Below are 23,405 nucleotides of genomic sequence, written 5' to 3'. Positions count from 1 at the left end.
AAAACTGATTATACAGGACTAATTTTATAGCTCTTTATTTATATAAAAACACTGCCAAAAATGCTCATAAAGGTAAAACGTAGCAAAATAAAAAAAAAACAGTACCACACTACACAACTAAACTCAATAGGCGAGCTTTTCTGAGAGCGAACATATCGATAGCATCGTCTGTTTTCGGCAGTTCGTCTCTGTAAGTCTGCATGAGTAGTAGAGCCTCCAACCTCTCTTCAGTCATCGTGCTTCGTATTGATGAACATGTCCTGTCAACCTTTGAAAACATTCGTTCTGCTTCACAGGTTGACACAGGAAGCGTCGCGAGAATTGTCAACAATGCGAAGATGTTGGGAAATACATTTTCCTGACAACTGTTCAGCGCTGAAATAGCTGTTTTGGTTTTTGCACGGTTTCCTTAGACCAATACTTGTTCCAAATCTCGAACGCGGTTTTAACGTCTATCTCCGTACCCACGAGCAGCTCCTTGTACTTTTCGTACCCTGGCTGAACGTCCTCCCAGCGTTTGCCATTAACCACAGCCGGGATCAAAGCTGAAAGTTTTGCAGCATTCGTAAAATGGCAGCTGAACCGCTCCGTAAAATCAAGCAGCATGGCGTCCAGGGCTGGAATAAATGCCACCATCCTATAATGACTTTCTAGATCCATCTTGGGTACCCCTGCCCGGTATGTAGAACGTGAAGCTATGCGTGGCTGCGTTACCTTGATGGTAGGATCAATCTTTTCGGCCATTTTCAGAAGATCTTCGTAAAGCAGTCTGAATTTGGTTTCGGCATGTGATCGCATATCTTCCAGCATTGCCTTCACGCTGCTAATGAGGGACAAGGCTCTCACGAGGTCACCATCCTTCTGTTGTAGTGACTCGGCCAAAGGTTTCATGATCGACGAAAACGAATTCAGGCAAACCAGTCCTACGAGTGTATCTGATTTTTCAATGCAGGATCGTAATGCATAAGCTCTGCTACTTGCCTCTCGATCGTGCCATCCTTCCACCTCCTGCAGAGCAGAAACGATCGACGGAAGGGAGTCCCAAAACCTGCTGATTGCTTCGTGTCTCTCTACAAATCTCGTGGTACAAAGACTGACGAGTGTCTCTGTTTTAGCTTTGTCCGCGATAAGATGCTTTTTAGAAGTCTTGTTCTCTTGGCACTTGAGCTGAAGTGAGAAATTGTGTCTCGAACAACGTCTTGGGCATTGCGCAGAATGGGAACTGAAACTATCTTTGAACATGAGAGATTTGTGGCATGGCTCACACAGTGGAAGTAATCTGCCAGTTCACACTGGCGTTTAACTTCAGCAGCAGCACCATTTGTCAAGCTTGCCATGCTAGCAGCTTTGTCGTATCCTTGACCAACGCACTTTGACAAATCCAGATTTGACTTCCTGACCTCACTCAACAGCAGCTTCCTCGAGGCTCTTGCCGTCTAGCTTCTCTTCGATGCTTCTACCGTCGTCACTTTCCTCATCTCCAGCGAGTCTTGACAGGGTTTGAAAGGCATCGACAACTGCAAAAAGATCTTCTCGAATCACGTATCCCTGCTCAGTTTTACACACATAACGACAAACAATGACCATCAGCTCCCTGGTCTGCCTGTCTGTTGACTCGTCCGCAAGAAGACACCAAACCGTTGCTTTGTTTGCTTTTCTCACTACTTCAGTTTTTATCATTTCCCCAATTGTTCCAATCAGTTCATTCTGGATCTGTTTACTCATATATTTGGCGTTGCTCGGTGCATTTTCAAGTAAATTTTAAAGTTGCGAGTCTCCACTCTGAATCCGATACCGAAGTAGGTGGCGGAAATTCCCGTCGTTTACTGCTGTAATGACATCAGAGTCTTGGATATCAAGTTTGCCATCATCACGGTGGCCACGAAGGGGGATATTCTGTGCCCCGCAAAGCTTGACAGTTTCAACAACGCTTCTCAAGAGTGCACGGTTCTGCTGTATTTGCTTGACCCTTTCACAGTCCAGAGCATTCCTGATATCTTGATCTTGACTACCGCGCTGAAACGTTGTTAGCAGCGCGGCAGCTTTTTCCTGGCAGTATTTGTGAAACTGTGCTTCAGCATGGTTTGTCAGCGCACCATCTTTCCCGGTAAGTTTCGAATAGTCTTTTAGCGGTTTCAAGACCAACTTTCCCATTTTTTGCCCTCCACCGCCTCCAGATAAAGCCGACCATCCTCCTCCGCTTTCGTTGGTCCTCATCAAAACACAAACACTGCACCAAAGGCCTTCGTGGTCTGGATGACGACTCACTGCGAGCCAAGGATACAGGGCAAGATGTTCGGTATTCAAGCGACGCTTGACTTCGCCACCTTTTCTCTTTTGTGTCGAGACTGGAAGATTAGATTGGTTCTTCGGCTTCCACCTTTCGTTCATAAAAAACATAATTTCGCCAGAAGACAACTGATTTCGCTCTTTCAGCGCTACTGCAATACCAAAGTCATTCGATGGCGTGAAGTCAGTTTCAGGCGAAAAAATAGCGCTTTGATTCTGCTGCGGGTGCGGGGACTGGGAAATCAGTGTTGGGCTATGTACCACCAAGGTTTGAGTACTGCTTCTTGATCCTTCAGTCAGCTGATCAGTGTGTGTCGTTTCGCCGAAGTTTGTTATGAAGGCCGTCTGTGAAGTGGACGTAGTTGTTGGTGACAGTTCGTTCTCCTGGCTGAATGCGTTTTTGTGCATTCCGACCGTCGACTCAGAGTGGGCATCAGAAGTTGCCGTCGTCTCAACATCTAACAAAAAAAGTTTCTCTTTTAAAGTTTGCACAAGACATTTATTGTAAACGTATATACACTTTGTATAATGGCTTGCTTTAGTAGATTTAACTCTCAACATGGTGAAGGCAGAATTGGAACTAAATTTGAAAATAAACTGAATCAGCAACATTAACTTTAAACTCCCCCAACAATCTTGAACTTTCATACCCCAAAACTATTTCTAGGAAACCCGGACTTAAAAATAAAATACCACCCTAAACATCACTAATTTAATTTGCAACCCCAAGAACCGATCCCCGACATATGCTAACAAATATTTTTCAAGAGCTGAAACCCGAAACAATTATCACCGAAGTTTACAAGGCTAAAGAGAGAGCTTTAACTGCAAGAATTTGAAAGATAATTTCAGAGCTGACACAGTGTGTCGGTAAAAATACTGCTTTAAGCCAATATCATAACCGTCAGGCGAGACGAGTGGGCTGGTAAAAATCAGGTCAAACGCTTCGGACAAATTGCATACGAAGAACACTGTACAAGAGGGACCGTATGCAATATATAACAACAAAAGCAGCTGGTACGCGATGAAGCTTGACGAATGAGCCTTATCAGGAAAGCTATCCGACAATGGGCTAAAGCTAGAAATTAGAAGTGTTGATACCCACTTTAAACGACACTCCTTCCTTATTGTTCTATCTTTAAAAGCTTACCTTTAATCTGATCTTTCTTGGCAAAATAATCAGAGATGTCCCTCGATCCTTTACGGCTTTCCGCCATCATTCTTTGTTTCTTCTCTGTTTGGCAGGGTCGCTCGCACCTAGCCTCCCGCCGGTTGGATCTAACCACCCACGCAACTCCCCAAAGACATGCGTTTCTCGTAAGCATTCACAAAATGTTTTGCTCGTTTAGCACGTCCCAAAAATAAACCCAATAATCATGATTCGTGCAGTGTCGGATTTGAATTTTAGATAATGTGATAAAAAGAAAGTAAAAAATGACGGCGTATCCGATTTTTTTTTTTTAGCGTCGGCCTTAGTTGAATCATTCACAAAAAAGGGTCGTTTGCACGATGGATGAGAGGGCGCCAGAAAATCTTGGGGGGGCCCAGGCCCCCCCCCCCGGCCCCCCTGGATCCGCCGCTGTCTTGCCGAGCTGATGGTTGTGACGGTGAGAGATGCTCCTGCAAGAAAAATGGCCTGGAATGCACCATAGCTTGTCGAGTATGTAGAGGGGTTTCGTGCAACAACGCGAAGTGTCAAGAAGATGAATTTTCTGAGGATGAGCTTTAAGCCTGTGATTTAATTTTCCCTGTGATTTTTGTTCCTTTGATCAATCAGATGTGCAATTTTCTTACTTTTTATTACAGATAATTTTTACCACGTCGTTTTTTATGGTGATGACGGTGAATGGATTTTCATCTAAAATGCCTGCGAAGAGCAAGGTTTTTGGGGAAGGGTGGGGAGGATGGGTAGTAAAAAGATCTTGGAGTATCTCAGAAAACCTAGTTTGTCAACTCAAAACTGATCTAGAAACTTCTATCGAACGCTTGTTTTTTTTACCTTAAACGTTAAAATTTGTTCATTTTTGTTCAAAAAGAGAGTATTTATGATTTTTTTTTTGATATTTCGGAGAAAAGAACATCAGATATCGTTTCAGTTTTTAAATCTGATACAGAAAGACATATCAAACACCAGTTTCTTGATATTTCATTTTTTTTTAAAAAAAAAAAAAAAAAATTTACAAAAACGGCGAAAAAAAAATTAGCAACGAGTTAGAGATGGGGATTTTGGATATTTTTTTCAGCGATTTTTTTTGTGTGGGTAGTGAAGAAAGTTTTATTTTATCAAATTGTTCCTTGTCAAACCTTATTATTCCTGTACTATTACTTTTTGCGTCATATACGGTTATTACATGATTATAATGTCATTCATCAAGCTTGCACACAAAATGCAGTTTTTTTTGTAAAAATTGATTCTATTTTAAAAACTATTTTATTTTTAATTACAAAAAGCACTAGATGTAGCGATTTCCTTTAAAATGAGCCATTATACAGCTCTCTATGATTTTCCAGTGCCCAGCTAGCCGAGGAGAAAAAAAATGGAAAGAAAAAAGAAGCCGTATGTGGAGAATATCGTGGTTTCAGTCAATTTTCTTGATTTTCAAGCCAATATATTTTCCCTGTTATTCAAGCCAAGTTTACTAGTAAAGACGGTGGGAGCAGTGAAGATGTTAACAGTATAATAGCCAAGGCTCAGGGTGTTTTTAAACAGTTAAAACAAGTTTGTAAGAAAACGAAGATAATTTTGCAAACCAAGATTAGAATATTGGAAGCTACAGTGAAGACCTATGGATTGTTCTTGCTACCTAGCTGACTTGTTACATCTCTAAATATTAGTTCCTAAGCATGCGGGGCTCATTCCTGCTTTGTAAAGTTGTAATTACAGAAAGTCTTAGACGGTGAGGATCCGTTCTGTAGATGAACAATTACGGATTGCCAAAGATTGTCCTTATCGGCCAACTGTCTCGGGCTAAATGGAAAGCAAGTCGTCCGCGGTTGGGGTGGTAGGAGGTCCTAAAGAAAGATTTAAAAGAAATGGGAACTTCCTGGGGGGGTGTGTGTAAAAAGGGAGGTTTTGAATAGATTGGGATGGAGGAGGAGCGTGCGCAGCTGCGTTGGCCTCAGGCGGCTTGGTGCTGCGGTGATTTGTTAGTAGTAGGACTCTAATCTAATCTAATCTAGCCTAAACTAACATAATCTAACCCAACCTAACTTTAACTTTTACGATCATAGTTTGCATAAGACTGAAAAAGCTGACTCATAGAGCTAATTGAATCCAAGCAGAGAAAAAGGAATTTCAAACATTCACCGGTGAATGATAGATGCCTCCAAGGGTGCACTTTAATGCCAAAACATCCTAATTCTCATTGAACCTTCAGAAAAATACAAAATTAGCTCTAAGAAAAAGTAGAAAATGATATATTTGCGAGAACATTTCTGGTCTACGCTGTTATTATGAAAGTAAAGAGTAATATTAAACCCCAAAATGAGCAGAATTTATTCCGTATAAGAGGGGCCTGCCCTCTTCTCATCCCCAAAATCCTCCTCGTGGTCGTAGAAACTTCGGAGGATGCTAATTAGATTGGAAATTGAGAGTTCTAGTTCTTTCTTTTTTTTTAAGTTGAAAGTGATTGGGGACTAACCGGCCCTTGGCCTAGAACGATTTTTTATATCTGGTCTTTTTGTTACCCCTTAGGACATCTGATAGACGTTTTGAGGTTACTATTGTGTACCTTCTCTTTGGCATCTAATTATTGTGGGGGAGGATTTTTCCGGGGGGGACGCCAACCCCCATGGAATCCACGTTATTCTTTGCTTAGGCAGTCCTAATGTGCTGCCAATGATAATACGGGAAAATTAGAAGGGTATAACAAGGCAAGGATAACACTATAAAAAAGAAAAGTACTTTGACATCAGTGACATGGTAGCAGTATATTTTACTTCTCTCTTTGCCTCAGTTTGGTTTCACGGCGCCTTTTTTGTAACAAAGATTTTGATTTCTACACTAACGTTAACAGATTCATTTATTTTTTTGCCTTAACTAAAATTTTTGGTAGGTTCTTCAGCTGCAAAACCTTTGAATTTGAGCCTTGCCACTGAGTTGGAAATGCTTAGTCGTGAAGTTATTGATCTGTTGAGAAGCAATCCAAATTGTCGAATTCCTTTTTCTAAGTTTGTGCCGAGTTATCATCGACATTACGGAAAGCAGTGCAGAGTTGCAACATACGGTTTTACTCGACTCATAGATTTACTAGAAGCTATTGGACATACGGTTCAGGTATATATTTTATATTTCTTATTCTCTTGCATATACATACTCTGCGTGTCATATGGGTTTTATTTGCATATGAGAGGCTCCAAAACTAGATCAGTGTGCTTCATAAAACAAAAAGACGGATAAAATAATGAAAAGGTTGAGACCATGTGTCTGACTGTCTGTCATTTGTATTTTTTCATGTGTCTGACCATGTGTCCATGTACTTACTGTCTGATTACTGGTGTAGACAAGATTTTTCCAGTGGTCTAGCCAGCTAGTGTATGGGGAGGGAGAAATTGCCACCTTCAACCAAAGCTTAGCTTTGTATCCTCCCACCCCGTCTTTAACGATTTCTAGGAGGGATTCTACTTCTAGAGAGCCCTGATAACCCGTTTAGTGAGTGGCAGGAACTAGTTAGAGGTGTTCATAGTCCAATGGTGATGCAGTGTGTGATCAAAACTGATTTGTTATGGCTGTTTCCAAGCTATAGTAGTAATATAGTATCATATATGACACACGAAAAAAAACAAGTAGAAGGCTACAAAAAAAAACAACACACAAACACAATAAAAAATACAATTTAAGCTTTTTAACAAAACGATCAAAACAAGAAAAAACACCATTTAAAGCACTAATACAAATAAACAAAGCGATCTTATAATACCCTTACGGTGGGTCACACCCACACGAAAAAACCTCGCCAGACTCCTAATGCTAGTAAAACACCCATTTCTCAGCAATTTTTCCACGCAAGTTTTTCTTCCTCCTCATCCACCCCAAAATATTCTTACTCAAATCCCTTAACCATTGACACTCCATTAACACACTATATTTAGAGTGAACTGGACAATGCATTTTTACTACCACAACAAAAATCACATAGTTGCTACCCCTTAAGAATATAAAAAAGCCAGATAATTCTTATGGAAAAGTATATAGCTACTCTTCAAAAATAGGACGATTTGGAAATTTTACAGGATTAAGTTTTAAAACTTGTCAGCTGACAGTATTACAAGAGATTTCCATCATTTCGAACCCAAAACAAATTCTGAATTTTGTATAATATTTGAACAAGCTTATGAATTACAATACAATCAGAGCAAAAACTATACGATGTAAGTAAAATACGTGATTTAGACCAAGCTGTTAGAGAATAAAAAATTTAATTTTCCCGATATCTTCTTGAAACAGAAAAATTAAAAGCTTGTTAGATGCGGAAGTGACCAAATTTGGGGATTCAGATAAGCTCATTTTCCAAAGCAATTGACTAATTTTATGTTTGTTAGACAAAGTTTAAAAACACTCGATTAAATCTCAAACTTGTATATTCAAAATCATATTCCCTTAGGATAATAATTAATGTCTGAAAATGATGAATTCATAAGAGATGTAAAATTTATTTTCAAGTTGAGGTTCTAGAAAGGAAATTGGAAATTATTTTTATCCTATATAAGAGTCGAAAGTCATTGGAAGGCAACCAGCCTCCGTCCCGTGTCCTTTTTCTAATAATACCCCACCCCCATAATCCTTAATAAAGTCAGATCAAAGTCAGATCAGAAAAAAATAAATGTTTTTACTTTTATAACTTTAATAAATAAAATAATATTAACATTTTGATTACTAAATATCAGTATATGTATATTAAACTGACAATGGACTTTCATTTGTATTTTTTCAGTAGAGTGCAGATTTTGTTCTGGCCTTGGGAAGGTATAGGAATTTTGTGGCCAACTTATGTTAATTTCTACTGGTTTTGAGTTTGACTAGGTTGTTTATTCTGATTTCTGTTCGTTTTGGGTTTCATTTATTTATCGATGCTGATCTGTGGTAGTTTCACGCTTGATAGATTATTTTATTTTATTTTAGCTCATTTTTTGTTTAATGGAGTTCTTTACTTTTCTTTGAAAACTTATTTTGTGGAAAAATTTTTTTTTAATTAATTTCTGTTCGTTTTATATTGACATAGTTTTTCAGGGAAAAAGAAAATAATGCTTTAAATCTTTTTGTTTTTAGACTTTATAGTTTGGCCTGCTATTTGTATGCTGGAGAAAAATTTTCAGCAATTTTAACAACATACACCCTTTTATAAATCTGGACACAAATAGTACTGTTTAATTTAGTTTCATACCTCCTCTAAATGACCTGAAATGGAAAACTTGATAACATTGGCAAAAAATCTGTTTACTTTCTTTGATAGCTTGGAAACACTTACGCTATTTTGATTTGGTTAAACTTTTAGAGCAGAAGTAGCCTCGAAAATGTAAACATAATACCCCCAGTCGTTCTTGGGAAAGTGTTGAGATGCCTTATTTGGATTTGGCGTTAACACAGTGCATTTTGATTTAATCTTAAGGCAACATATGGGAGGGTGGGAGTGGAAGGGGGACTAGTTGCCCTCCAATCACTTTCGACTATTAAAAAAGGCATCAGCCCTTTCTATTTTCAATCGAATGAACCCTTCTCGAAGTTCCCACGACAACTCCTTCGATACGAAGGGCATTCACTTTCGAATATTAAAAAGGGTACTAGCCCTTTGAATTTCAAATTGAATGATCCCTTTCTCAAGTTTCTACGACCAAGATTTCAATAAAAACCTTATATGCCCCCAGGGTATAACTTATAACCCTTGCCCTGAAGGTTGTGCGGGAGTGTCCTCCTCAAAAACATATTTTTTATCTGGAAATCAACTACGCTGAACAAAATGGCTATCTCAAAATTTTTATTGGATGTGTTTGCGTGAATAATGGGCGTGGGAGGGGGGGGGGGCCTATTTGCCCTCCAATCACTCTCGACTATTAAAAGGGGCACTAGCCCTTTGAATTTCCAATCGAATGAGCTTTTTTTGAAATTTCTACAACAACACCTTCTATAAAAACCTTATGCCCCCAGAGCATAACTTAAAACCCTTGCCCTGAAGGCCGTGGGGAGTATCCTCCTCAAAAAAATATTTTCTATCTGGAAACCATCTACGCTGAACAAAATCTCAAAATTTTGATTGGATGTGTTTGGGGGAATGATGGGCGTGAGAGGGGGGGAGCTAGTTGCCCTCTTAATCACTTTTGACTATTAAAAAGGGCACTAGCCCTTTGAATTTCCAATTGAATGAGTTTTTTTTGAAGTTTCTACGACAACGCCTTCCATAAAAACCTTTTGCCCCCAGGGCATAACTTAACTGCCCTGAGGGCTGTGGGGTGTATCCTCCTCAAAAAACATATTTCTTATCTGGAAATCAACTACGCTGAACAAAATGGCTATCTCAAAATTTTAATTGGATGTGTTTGGGGAATGATGGGCGTGAGGGGGGGGGGATAGTTGCCCTCCAAACAATTTCGACTATTAAAAAGGGCCATAGCCCTTTGAATTTCCAATCGAATGAGCCTTTTTTGTAGTTTCTACGACAACGCCTTCTATAAAAACCTTATATGCCCCTAGGGCATAACTTATAATCCTTGCCCTGAGGGTTGCGGGGGAGTGTCCTCCTCAAAAATATATTTTCTATCTGGAAATCTACTACGCTTAACAAAATGGCTATCTCAAAATTTTGATTGGATGTGTTTGGGGGAATGATCGGTGGGGGGAGGGGCTAGTTGACCTCCAATAACTTTTGACTATTAAAAAGGGCACTATCCCTTTGAATTTCCAATCGAAAGAGTTTTTTTTAAAGTTTTCACAACACCGATCTCTTTAAAAACTTCATATGCCCCCAGGACATAGTATTAAACACCTGCCCAGAGGGTTGCGGGGGAGTGTCTTCCTCAGAAGCGGATTTACCATCTTGAAATCAACTGTGCTAAGCAAAATGGCTATGTCTAAATTTTGATTGGATGTGTTTGGGGAAATGATGGGCGTGGGCGGGGGGGGGTTTAGTTGCCCTCCAATCACTTTCGACTATTAAAAAGGGCACTAGCTCTTTGAATTTCCAATCGAATGAGCCTTTTTTGAACTTTTTACGACAACGCCTTCTATAAAAACCTTACATGGCCCCAGGGCATAACTTGAAACCCTTGCCATGAGGGTTGTGGTGGAGTGTCCTCCTCAAAAACATATTTTCTGTCTGAAAAGCAACTACGCTGAACAAAATGTCTATCTCAAAATTTTGATTGGATGTGTTTGGGGGAATGATGGGCGTGGGGGGCTAGTTGCCATTCAATCAATTTCGACTATTAAAAAGGGTACTAGAACACTCAAGTTCCAATCGAATGAGCCCTTTTGAAGTTTCTACGACGACCCCTTCCATGTGAAGTGCCCTTCTCTAAAGGACAAAATGATACATAGTACATTGTACCAACATTGTTGTTATTTGCCCTCAGGGCATAACTTAAAACCCTTGCCCGAGGGTTGTGGGGGAGTGTCCTCCTCAAAATATATTTTCTATCAGGAAATTAACTACGCTGAGCAAAATGGCTATCTCAAAATTTTGATTGGATGTGTTTGGGGGAATGATGGGCGTGGGGAAGGGACTAGTTTCCCTCCAATCCCTTTCGAGTATTAAAAAGGGCATCAGCAACTCCAATTTCAATCGAAGGAGCCCTTTTTGAAGTTTCTACGACAACTCCTTCGATACGAAGTGCCTGGCTGAAGAAAAAAAACACATTGTGCCCACATCGTTCTTTATTTAGGCAGCGCTAGCGCGCTGCCTATGATCAATAGCTCTTATGAAAGCACTAAAAAAATTTGGCTTAAAGAGCGAGGTATTGACTAGGGGGTGAACCCAATCATATACGTAATAATTTCTGTTCGTTTTAAGTTTTGATGTTGCTCCTTACTTTCAGTTGAAAAATTTGTTTTTTTTATTTAATTTCTGACCGTTTTTTTAAATAATGCTTGGAAATCCAGTGCCCCCTTCATAGCAATGTCCCTTCCCTCATGAAAACTTCCTCCATAGAAAGATCCTCCCACATAACCTCTGATCAACCCCCCCCCCCCCTCATTACCAGAAAAAAAACCTGAAAACATCTGTATACTTCCCAATAACCAATACTAAATGTAAACATTGGGTAAAGTTCATAACTTTCAGCCCTCCCTCGGGGACTTTGGGGGATTAGGTCATCCTAAAAGACATAGTTATTATATTTTTGACCATGCTGAACAAAATGGCTACCTCAAAATTTTGATCGAGTGACTTTGGGAAGAAAATGAGCGTGGGAGGGGGCCTAGTTGCCCTCCATTTTTTTGGTCACTTAAAAAGGGCACTATAACTCTTAATTTCCGTTCTAATGAGCCCTTCCAAAATATTGTAGGACCAGGACCACTGGTTCGATACGATCACCCCGGAAAAAAAAAAAAAAAAAAAAAAAAAAAAAAAAACACGCAGCTGTGATCCTTCCTCAGGTAAAATATACAAAATTCCACATTGCTGCAAATAGGAGCTTGAAAATTCTACAGTAAGGTACTCTGCTACGCTGAATCTTATGGTGTGATTTTCATTAAGATTCTATGACTTTTAGGGGGTGTTTTCCCCTTTTTCGTAAATCAGGCAAATTTTCTCAGGCGCGTAACTTTTGATCGGTAAGACTAAACTTGATGAAACTTATATATTTAAAACCAACATTAAAATCTGATTCTTTTGATGTATCTATTGGTATCAAAATTCCGTTTTTTAGAGTTTCGGTTACTATTGAGCCGGGTGGCTCCTTACTTACAGTTCGTTACCACGAACTGTTTGATTGATCACTGTAGCTTCCAACATTCTAATCTTGGTTCGCAGACTTATTTTCCTATTCTTCCAATCTTTTTTCAACTTTTAAAAAACACTCCTTTGAAAATAAAATATATTTTAAATGTTTTCACTTTTTTTACTTTAATAAATAAGCATTCTTGAAAATTTAATGAATAAATATCGGTATATGTATATTAAACTGAAAATCCATGGACATTTTTTTCAGTAAATTGCAAATTATATTCGGGTCTTGAGAAGGCATGGGGGTTGTCAGCATTACTCATTGTTATTATTTGCTTGTTTTGAGTTTGACTCGGTTCTTTACTGTAATTTCTGTTCCTTTTTGGTTTCATTTATTTATTGATGGTGATTTGTGGTAGTTTTACGCTTGGAAGATTACTTGACTTTAATTTCCGCTCATTTCAGGTTTAATGGAGCTCTTTACTTTCTTTGAAAAACTTTTTTATAGAAAAAGTTTTTTAAATTAATTTTCATTAGTTTTTTATTGAAATAGTTTTTTTCGTTGAAAAAATTGTTTTATATCTTTGTGTTTTTTTTTCTATAAGAATCCATAGTTTGGCTTGCTATTTGTATGTCGGAGAAACATTTTCACCAATGTTTAATCCTAACCCAAATAATATTGTTTAATTTAGTTTTATACCTCCTCAAGCTGACCTGAAAAATAAAACATAATATCTTTCCCAAAAAGTGCTTTCTATGGTCTTTGACAACTTGGATACACCTACATTCTTTTGATTTATTTAAATTGCAAGAGCAGAAGTAATAATAGTAGTAGCCCCGAAAGTTTCAACTAGACACCCTCAGTCGTTTTTTATATATTGCTGAGGTGTCTTATCGGCAACCATGCACACAGTGCCTTTTGATATAGTTGGAAAGCAAAATTCAGTTTTAAAGCATTATGGACCGATTACATAATTGTGGGGGGTTAACATACCCAATGTCCCTAGAGACATAGTTACTGGACCGTTCTACCATGCTGAACAAAATGGCTGTCTCAAAATTTTGACTGGATGTGTTTGGAAAATGAATGGGCTTGGGAGGAGGGCTGCTTGCCCTCCATTCTCTTTTGACTCTTAAAATGACACTGGAACTTTTTGATTTAGTTCAACATCCACCTAAATATTCCTTGAAAGCTTCACCTTAATACTCTTAGCTTGCGTAGTAGCAATAGTTGTAGTAGCATTAGTAGCAGTATGTGCATAGCACCCTTAGTTTCTTCAACACGCGCTGAAATATTAAACTTAATACCATGAACCGTTCCTGAAGTATTTTTGATACGTCCTTTTAACAACCTGTGTGGGCATGGTATGTTTCGATTTAGTTCCATACAGTTTCAATATTTCCCAAATTTTTGCCCTTAATATATTTAGTTCTAGTAGCAGCAGTAGTAGTAATGGCAGTAGAATTAATAGTAGTAGCCTTAGCTGTAGTGCCAGTAGTGGTAGTAGTAATAGTAGTATGATAGTAGCAGTAGTAGTAGTATGAGTAGAAGCAGTAGCAATAGGATGCAAATATTTTGTTTTGATTAGTTTTACATCCCCCAAAATAAGCCCTGTTAGTTTCAACTTCACAAACCAAACTGTCTTAAGATATTGCTGCTAAACTCTTTTGACAACCTGCTTACAGATGACGTGTTGTGATCAAACTCAACCCCCCCCCCTGAAAAAAAAACTTGAAAATATCACCTTCATATCCTTAAGCATAGCTGTAATAGTAGTCATAGCAGTAGTATTAGCATTACTAATAGTAGTATCAATAGTTTTAGCGGTAGTACTAGTAGCAACAGCAGTATTAACGTATTGCCTTTACAAGTAGTTCCAATAGAAGGAGTAGTTGAAGTAGTAGTAGTAGTTGAAGGTAGAATTACTAATAGTAGCGTGCACATATTGTGTTTCGGTGAGATGATTTTCCCTTTTTAGCATTCTCTAAAAATTCCAAATTAATAACCAAATCAGTTCTTGAGAGTCTTTGATTTAGGTCAGATTTCCCCCGAATATTGTAAATGGAATAATGTGGTAGTTGTAGTAATTGTGGTAGCAGTAGTAGTAGTTGTAGTAGTAGTGGCAGCATGCAAATATTCCCTTTTTGATCATCTCCCTTATAATTTCCTGAAAGGAAATTATTTCCATTTGATATAGATTAACACTCCCCTCAACACTCTCTAAAAGGCTCACCTGAACTCCCTTTGTCTTTTTGGAAAATAAAGTTCAAACATGCATTCCTTTCTCAATAACGTATACTGTATGTAAACAATGAACAAATTGTCTAACTTACAGCCCTTAACTTGAGGACTGTGTCGAGGTTGACATCCCCAAAGATATAATTACAGGACCTTTCAAAAATGCTGAACAAAACGTTTCTCTTAAAATTTTGATCAAATGTGTTGTGGTGAATGATAGGCTTGTGGGGGAGGGACTGGTTGCACTACGCTCACTTTTGACTCTTAAAAGGGGCACTAGATCTTCCGACTTCCAATCAAATTAGTCCCATCTAATCTGAATTCTGTGCGGTCATCTGCTCCATAAGAACCTTAAATGACCGTGGTATAACTTATAACCCTTGCTCCTGGGTTCTGGATGGTTGTTTCGACCTTGGAGCTTTGTTATCTGATCTTTGAAATGTTTAGGACAAAACGGCTATCTTAAACTTCTTCTATTCAGTCACATTAGAGGAAAATAGGGTGTTAGGGGGGGGGGTAGTTTCCCTCTGATAACTTTTGACTCTATAAAGGCCAATAGAAAAGGCCATCCTGAAGTTGTTGTTATATGCTCTTTTGACTATTGTAAACTAAATGGCTATCTCACAATTTTGACCCGATGCGTTTGGGGAAAAGAGGCTGTCAGGGAAGGAAGGGGGATAGTTTCCCTTCCATCATTTTGACTATTACAAGGAAACTAGAACTTTAAATTTCCAACCAAGTGACCCTCCTCTAAAGTTCATACAACCACCCGTTCCATAAAAAGCCTATATACCCCTGGGGAATAACTTACAGCCCTTGCCCCCATACTCTGGGGGGTTTTGCCAATCCCGAAGGCCCTGCTATATGAACTTTTGACTGTTTTTGAAAGATATAATTACAGGACCTTTCAAAAATGCTGAACAAAATATTTCTCTTAAAATTTTGATCAAATGTGTTTTGGTGAATGATAGGCTTGTGGGGGAGGGACTGGTTGCACTCCGCTCACTTTTGACTCTTAAAAAGGGCACTAGATCTTCCGACTTCCAATTAAATTAGCCCCATCTAATCTGAATTCTGTGCGGTCATCTGCTCCATAAGAACCTTATATGACCGTGGTATAACTTACAACCCTTGCCCCTGGGCTCTGGAGGGTTGTTTCGAACCTGGAGCTTTGTTATCTGATCTTTGAAATGTTTAGGACAAAACGGCTATCTTAAACTTCTAATCAGTCACATTAGAGGAAAATAGGGTGTTAGGGGGGGATTAGTTTCCCTCTGATAACTTTTGACTCTTCAAAGGCCACTAGAAAAGGCCATCCTGAAGGCGTTGTTATATGTTCTTTGGACTATTGTGAACTAAATGGCTATCTCACAATTTTGACCCGATGCGTTTGGGGAAAAGAGGGTGTCAGGGAGGGAAGGGGGGCTAGTTTCCCTCCATTACTTTGACTATTAAAAGGAAACTAGAACTTTAAATTTCCAATCAAGTGACCATCCTCTAAAGTTCATACAACCACTCGTTCCATAAAAAGCTTATATACACCTGGGGAATAACTTACAATTCTTGCCCCCATACTCTGGGGGGTTTTGCCAATCGCGAAGGCCCTGCTATATGAACTTTTGACTGTTCTTGAGTAAATGCCTATATCAAAATTTCTATCTGAAATATTTGGGGAGAATAAACCGTAAGGAGGCTAGTTGTCCTCAGATCACTCTGACTCTTAACAAGGACTCTGGAACTTCTTATTTCCAATCCAATGAGCCCCCTTCGAAGTTTATACGACCCCCCTTTTTATATAAACCTTATATGGCCCCGGTTCATAACTCGCAACTCTTGCCCTGAAGGCTTTGGGGGGTTTTCATCTTCAAAGACACAATTACTGGACCTTTCAACTACGCTGAACAAAATAGATATCTAAAAAATTTATTTTCTATACTAGAGGAAATGAATGGTGTAGGAGGGGGTCTGGTTAACCTCCAATCACTTCGGACATTAAAAAGGGCACTAGACGTTGCAATTTCCTATCGATATAGCCCCTTTTGAAGTTTCTACGACAACTCCTTCTATCCGAAGTGCCTTGATAAAAAAAACAGTAAAGGGCTCTAGAACTTCTGATTATTAGTCCAATGAGCCCCCTCCAAAGTTTATACGACCACCCTTTCTATATAAACCTTATATGTCCCGAGGGCATAACTTAAGACCCTTGTCCTGAGTGCTGTGGGGGCGTTGTCATCCTCAAAGACAGAATTTCCAGACCTTTCAACTACGCTGAACAAAATGGCTATCTAAATTTTGATTGGATGTGTTTGGGGAAATGATGGGTGTGGGGGGAGGCTGGTTGCCCTCCAATGACTTTCGGCTATTATAACGGGCACTAGCCCTTTCAATTTCCATTCGAATGAGCCCCTTTTGAAGTTTCTACGACAACTCCTTCTATACGAAGTGCCCTGGTCTTAAAAAAAAACAATACATTGTGCCAACATTACTCTTTACTTAGACAGCATTATTGCGCTGCCTATGATATTACCTAGGTAATTGAATCTGTCCACTTGATCGATCTTCTCGTTACCAAATGTCCCATCTTTACCTTCAGTTACCATCAGTTACATCTCCAAACCAGTCATAGTAATTAACAGTAAGTGACATAAACTCTCAAACCTATTCTTGCACCCTGAACTCTCAAAACCTCTAAAATTCATTTATTTTACTCACACTATCTAGCTTTCTTAAATCTTCAGCATAATCCAAGTCCTGGAAAGTCTTACTTCCCCAGTTGATTTCGTCTTCTCCCATTGCGTTGCGGTAAGTGAAACTATCCACTTGATTGATCTTTTCATTATCCAACGTCACCTTTTCATCTTCACTTATTCCTAGCCTTTGCGTTTATTTTTCTTAACGTTAATTTTGAAAGCTAATCTAGTATACTGAACTAGGAAAACCTCCAGAAGTTTGTTTATTTTGCTAATATTTTCATCTAGGTTGTGTAGATCATCAGCATAATCATGGTTGCAGCGGTAGCTGCAACCATGATTATGCTGAGATTTTGTATATGAAAGGGGCTTTTCCCTCCTCAACGCCTCACTCTTTACGCTAAAGTTTGACTCCTTCTCACAACTCTATTTTATAAAACAATAAAAAACTTTATCGTAAAGAGCGAGGCGTTAAGGAGGGGACAGCTCCTTTCATTTAAGGAATAATCTCTGTTCGTTTTAAGTTTTAATGTCGCTCCTTACTTTCAGTTAAAAAAAACTTGTTTTTATTATTTAATACCATAAGGATTTAATGTATTCCCAACGTTTGTTGTGTTGCATGGAAGATGCGTTCTATGAGTTTTAAATAATTAAAAATAAGGAATATGCAAAGACCAGCTTAGAAGGATCTGGAAAAAAATTGCCGAGGATCTGGAATATTGAGCTAGACGGCGTAATAGTAAAATATTGCACTGGCATGTTAATAAATTGAGAGGGAGTAGTCAATCCGGACTTGTCCCAGTTAAAGATAGGAACTAGTGATAATTAGTTAGTGACAAGGAAAGAGTTAAGAGAGAAGGACAAGACATTTTGATAATGTGCTAAACTAGGGCAGAATTACAAGAGAAGATATAGAGGAAAATAGAAAAGTTTGTTACTTCTTGTACGTAAAAGAAGATTTTTTTATTAGGAGGAGTTAGTGACAGTCAAACAGCTCGTGGTAACGAACTGTAAGTAAGGAGCGAACCGGCTCAATAGTAACCGAAACTCTAAAAACGAAAATACAACAGAAGAATTAGATTTTTATGCTGATTTCAAATATATAAGTTTCATCCAGTTTAATACTACCCATCAAAAGTTACGTGCCTGAGAAAATTTGCCTTATTTTTGAAAAAAGGGGGAGACAACCCCTAAAACTCATAGAACTTAAATGAAACTCACACTATCAGACTCAGCGTATCAGAGAACCCTACTATAGAAGTTTCAAGCTCCTCTGCAAAAATGTGGAATTTTGCATTTTTTGCCAGAAGAAAGATCAGGGATGCGTGTTTATGTTTGTCTTGTTTTTTTTTCCCAGGGGTGAGCATGTCGATCCAGTAGTCCAATAATATCGTGAGAGGGCTCATTCGAACGGAAGTTAAAAGTTCTAGTGCCCTTTTTACGTGACCAAAGAAATTGGAGGGCAACTTGGCCCCCTCCCACGCTCATATTTTACAAAAGTCACCCTATCAAAATTTTGAGATAGCCATTTTATTCAGCATAGTCTAAAATTTAATAAATATGTCTTTGAGGCTGACTTCATCGCCCACAGTTCCCGGTAGTAGGGCTGCAGGTTATGAACTTTGTCCATTGTTTACCTATAGTATTGGTTGATGTGAAGTACACAGACGTTCTCAGGAGGGATCTTTTTCTGTGGGGGGTGGGTCAAAGGAGGAGTTTACGGGGGAGGATCTTTCCATGGAGTATATTTCCTTGGGGGAAGCGACATTTCTATGAAGGGGTGCCGGATTTCCCAGCATTATTTAAAAAACAATCAGAAATTAAATTAAATTCAGTTCAATTCAATACAATTTATTAAATACTACAATAAATACATAAATACACTTAAGCGCTAGAGGTCCCAAGAACCATAGCTTGTAGAGGACCTCGTATCAATCACAAAATCCACAAAAAACAAAACAGGGAAGGAAAAAAAATACAATATAAACACAATGCGAGAAAAAAAAAACAAAAAAAAACAACTGCTACACAATAACCTTTTAGGCAGCCGAAACCCTTTTAGGCAGCCGAAATTGATGAACAGAGCTCCGAAGCAAAGTCTGGCACTTACGTGTTGATGCTAGATCAAAGTAGGATAAGATGTTTGGAGGAAGCGAGAAATTGAAGGCTCGATGAGCTAGTTTTAGGTTCTGCTTCTTGATAACCAAATCTAAGGCATCTGGACCTGTATCACTGTAAAGATCAGCTGTAGGATAGAGTCGGGGTAGGCGAAAAGTTGCCTTCACCGCTCTATTCTGTGCTGTTCGGAGTTGCCAAAGGGAAGAATAGTTAGTATTGCCCCCATACAGTGCAGCAATTAGAAAGATAAGGAAGGACAAATGCATAGTAAAGAGAAAGCATTACATCGGGAGGAAGAAATTGATTGGCACGATGAAGCATAGACACTTGACGAGAAATTATAGAATGTGTATAGGAAATATGAGTTTTGAAAGAAAGAAAACAATCAACATGTACACCAAGAAGTTTAACACAAGAGCACTGGGGAATTTTATCAGTACCATAAAAAACAAAGATTGTTGGGGAAGGTTCAGACATGTGGTATGGGGTTCGAAAATGAATAATACTAGTCTTAGAGATATTCAACAACATCCCGTTCTGCTCACACCGATCACGCACATGGTTGAGCAGAAGCTGAGCCTTAGCAACAGCGGAGGGCAGATCATTGGAAACCGCAAAAAAATTACTATCGTCTGCAAACAAAACAGTGTGGGTATCAAGGTTGGGAGATGGAGGAAGGTCATTAATATAAATAAGAAAGAGGAATGGTCCCAAAACTGAGCCTTGAGGTACCCCTTTGGAAACCGAAGCTAGATCAGAACATTTCCCATCATAACACACAAACTGAGGTCTATTAGACAGGTAAGATTTAAACCATTCAAAGGTAATTTCCCGAACTCCAATTAGAGACAGTTTTCCCAGTAAGACAAAATGATCTACCATGTTGAAAGCTTTATAAAAATCAAGAAATAGTCCTAGAACACAACGATTCTTGTTTATGTTAACACGCACGAATTCTGTAACGTCAACTAGAGCACATCCAGTAGAGAGTTTAGGTTGGAAGCCATACTGGTGATCAGACAGAACAAACAACTTCAATTTGAAGCACCAGTCGACAGGAATGAAAAAAGCCTCTCATGCACAACTTTTTCAAGTAATTTCAAGGAAATTGGGAAAAGTGATATAGGTGTATAATTTGACACTAAGCTGGGGTCACCCCTCTTAAAAAGAGGGAGTACTTTTGCAATTTTAAACGAATCAGGGTATACACCTTTTGAAATAGATAGATTAAAAATATGGGTAAGAGGTTCAACAACATAAGAAGAAACAGACTTAAGCACATGGTTTGCTAGTCCAAGTGCATCAGCTGTGTTACTGCTACTTAAAGAAGAAATAAAATCACAGATCTCTATGCTTGTACAAGGAGTTAGAAAAATACTTCTCTCAGCTGGTGAAGATTTACCTAGTTTAGGAAAGGAGGGGGTCTTAACAGTTGGTAGGGTGGTAAAGCAAGAGTTGAAGGCACTAGGTACAGCTGCTTTTTCAACAGTTGAACTATCTGCATTCTTGAAGGCAGTATGATGTTCCTTTGATTGTTTCCTACGAGATAAAGCTTCATTAACTACACTCCAAACTTTCTGTAAATTACCTTTGCATTCCTGAATTTTCAACAAAAAATAATTCTTTTTAGCTAGTCTGATTGTTGATGTTAGTACATTCTTATAATGCTTATAGTTTGATAAATAATCAGGATCAAGGCTGTTGCAAGCCAGCTTAAAAAGCTCTGACTTCTGAATTGTTGATCTCACAAGACTAGGAGACATCCAAGGCATCTTGGGTTTATATTTACTTGAAGATTTTACAAGGGGGAAATTTTTTCAATTAGTGTTGTCAGCCGACTTATTAATGAGGCTGAAGCCCTATTAACATCATCAGAATTCATTACTGAACACCAATCACTAGCACTAAGATCAGACATAAGGTTATGAACACTGCTCTGACTATAAATTCTTGTATAAGACTCACCTTTGGCATCCTCTTGGCTCATCATTTTTATTTTGGGAACATAACAATAAATTTGAAAATGGTCATAAAGATCAGAGAAAGTAAGACCAGATGAAAATTTAATATCATTTTTAGAAGGCGGAAAACTTTTGTCAATCAGTGTTGCAGAAGTTCTGAATGGATCAACACGAGTAGGAAAGAAAATGCAAGAACGAAGGCCAGAGGAAGAAATAGATTTAAAAAAACAGTCAGAATCATCATCACACCAATTTTTCAATAAATTGCAGTTAAAGTCTCTAAGCCTAAAAACATTTCTTGAAGCCAGCTTATCAACTGAGTACATTTCATCAATTAATTCAGAAAATTTCGCAATTGGGAAAGGTGGAGGCTTATAAAATAAACAAATAGTGTCATAACTTACTTTATTACATGACAGGTCAACAATCAATGCATACACACTTCTATTATTTATGATTGGATCAAGAATCTTCTCAAGATCTGAACGTCTCACAACATTAAGATTACTTCTGACAAAAAGGGATATACCACCAGAGCACTTAGTTAGAAATCTAGTTGAGTGGTATGCAGTAAAACCCGGTATGTCATACATAGACATATCATCACTTGAAGACAGCCAGGTCTCTGTGAAACCTACTACATCATAAGGGCAGTTGATACCACCAATATATTGCAGAACATTATCCCATTTGTACCTTAAACCTTGCACATTCAAAGTAAACAAATTAAAGTTTTTAACAGAAGACATTGAGGGCAAATGATAAGAATGGTAACAACAATCAGACTGATGAAGAGATTTTAACAGAGGACCATTTTCACGATCATTACTGGAAACAAAAGGTGAATCAAAACACACTGAATTAAGAAGAGAAAGTTTACTCAGGAAACACAAAAAATCCTGAGTATCATCCATTTTTATTATGCAATATTAGGAAAAGTGGTGAAATAGATAAAGCTAAATTAGTGTGGACAGGAAAAATACAGAATGGAAAATAAGTTAAAAAAACAAACTGCATGCAATAATTTTGACGGCAAGGGAAAAAGAACAAGCCAAAGAGAAAAAAAGGAAAGTTGGCAAAAAAATAACTAAGTAGATGAAATTTTGTTGCAAAGGGAAGAGTTATGATGTTAAGCAGCACTAGTCATTCTGAAACAATACTGTCAACATATTTTTGCAAAACAGGTAGGGCATTAATGTCACCAATGGATGATATTTTGAGTACCTTACTTCCACTTTTAACAAAAATATCACCATTCAGAGCCCATGCATTATTCCTGCCACAATGAGCTTTAGCTTGTGAAAGTAAGGTAAGCCTAGGTTTAGTCAAAGGCTCATTAATGACCACACCAGATCCTCTCAAGTCCTTTTTATTTTTGAGAAGCAAGAAACGTGCTCTCAGGCTGCAGAACTCAATAATATCTGGTCGATTTTTATTACCAACTCGTTTTCCAATACATTTCACAAACACAATGTCGCTGTTCAAAAGACTAATATCTTGGCAAAGTGACAAAAACTTAGGTTCAGGGTTGTCAAATGTACTATCCTCAGGTAATCCAAATACAATGAGTTGATTTTTTAATTCTTGCTGCTTAAATATCAGTTTGAGCAGCAACATGATGAGCAAGCTTTTTTTCAATGTCTGCAATTTTACCAGAAAATTCCATTGCTTGAAGCTGTGTACTGACCATCTGTTTAATGTCTTCCTGGATGGACCCTGAAATCAGGTCCTTTACTGTCAAATTAATGTCAACTTTGTTAGCTTTCATTGACAGGCCAAAAGATTGAATTTGTGGCTGAATACTGTTTGTGACAATAATAAACGAGGATTTAAAGACATTTTATTCTATGGAGCTCGTTATCTTCTTCAAATTAATAATATATGTCTAAATCTCAGTCCTAAAACTGGCAAGATTACTTGAACTGTTAGGCCTAGAATTAGGAGCAGCAGCTTGGCTCCTGGTAGACATTTCAAAGAAGCAATATGAGCAAAGTACAGCAGAATACAGAAACAAAGCAAAATGCAGGAAGCAGGCAGATGCTGAGTAGCAGCAGGATAGTTGGAAATTAGTAGAAAATTGCAAAGAAGCTTACCCTTAAATTCCTCTTTTTACTATAGGGGTATCGTTGGATATACTTGTCAGTTGTAATAGGGACAACCAATGAACCCACTGGTACCAATAGTTGCTGTTTCTTGTTAAAAACAAATGAGATAAAGTTCAGCACACATGTCT

General features: G+C 38.3%; 1 protein-coding gene across 2 annotated transcripts in view; it reads left to right on the top strand.

The window, feature by feature from the left end:
- The window catches only part of LOC148946207 (meiosis regulator and mRNA stability factor 1-like), a 344,665-nt gene that overhangs the window by 200,529 nt on the left and 120,731 nt on the right, over positions 1 to 23,405 (top strand). For both annotated transcript variants that reach the window (XM_089098280.1, XM_089098279.1), the window contains exon 15: positions 6,345 to 6,565. In XM_089098280.1, coding sequence (XP_088954406.1) covers positions 6,345 to 6,565 — 221 coding nt within the window. The remainder of the gene's footprint in view (positions 1 to 6,344; positions 6,566 to 23,405) is intronic.

This window comes from Artemia sp. Qi Xiang Cuo, chromosome 12 (assembly GCF_049724085.1).
Source record: "Artemia sp. Qi Xiang Cuo chromosome 12, ASM4972408v1, whole genome shotgun sequence".
NCBI lineage: Eukaryota > Metazoa > Arthropoda > Branchiopoda > Anostraca > Artemiidae > Artemia > Artemia sp. Qi Xiang Cuo.
The sequence above is the reverse complement of the archived record's forward strand: the minus strand, read 5'-3'. Positions and strand labels throughout refer to the sequence as shown.